Source organism: Myotis brandtii, unplaced genomic scaffold (assembly GCF_000412655.1).
Source record: "Myotis brandtii unplaced genomic scaffold, ASM41265v1 scaffold825, whole genome shotgun sequence".
NCBI classification, from domain to species: domain Eukaryota; kingdom Metazoa; phylum Chordata; class Mammalia; order Chiroptera; family Vespertilionidae; genus Myotis; species Myotis brandtii.
In genome coordinates this window covers 616463-617037 of record NW_005371349.1, presented here as the reverse complement: position 1 = coordinate 617037, position 575 = coordinate 616463, and the positions used below count along the sequence as shown (strand labels likewise).

Sequence of the window (575 nt, the reverse complement as noted above, 5' to 3'; positions counted from 1 at the left end):
GCCCACGCCTGCTCACAGCCTGTGCCTGCTGCTCGCTAGCTGTGCGGCCTCGGTTTCCCCAGATGGATACGATGACCCTGGCTGCTGTGGCTCAGGGGATAGAGCGTCAGACCCGGGTTCGATTCCAGTCAAGGGCACAGACCTCGGTTGCAGGCTCGATCCCTGGCCCTGGCCGGGGGCGCGTGCGGGAGGCAACCCTCGTCAATGTGTCTCTCACATCGATGTTTCTCTCTCTCTGTCTCTCCCCCTTCCTTCCACTCTCTCTAAATATCAATGGAAAAATATCCTCAGATGAGGATAAACCGAAAAAACAAATACTAATAAAATGAGAAAAAGCACTTTTCAGGGCCGAGGCCACGGTCCCCGTCTCTGGGTTACATCGAGGACGTCACACGGGCGCACACACAGACACAGACACAGACACACGTGGTCACGCGCCTCGCACACACGACTCACGTCCAGAACCATGTTGTTGATGAGGTAGCTGAGCGACATGCGGATGAAGTTGTCAAACGCGTCCAAGACCATGCCGTCGATGTAGACGACGTAGTCCTTCCAGGACTGGCTGGTCGTCA

The 575-nt window shown here is 56.2% G+C and overlaps 1 protein-coding gene across 1 annotated transcript in view; it reads right to left on the bottom strand.

Moving 5' to 3' along the window:
* DNAH17 (dynein, axonemal, heavy chain 17) overlaps positions 1 to 575 on the bottom strand; it is a 76281-nt gene that overhangs the window by 63040 nt on the left and 12666 nt on the right. The window contains 1 exon segment of the mRNA XM_014531725.1: positions 457 to 561. Coding sequence (XP_014387211.1) covers positions 457 to 561 — 105 coding nt within the window.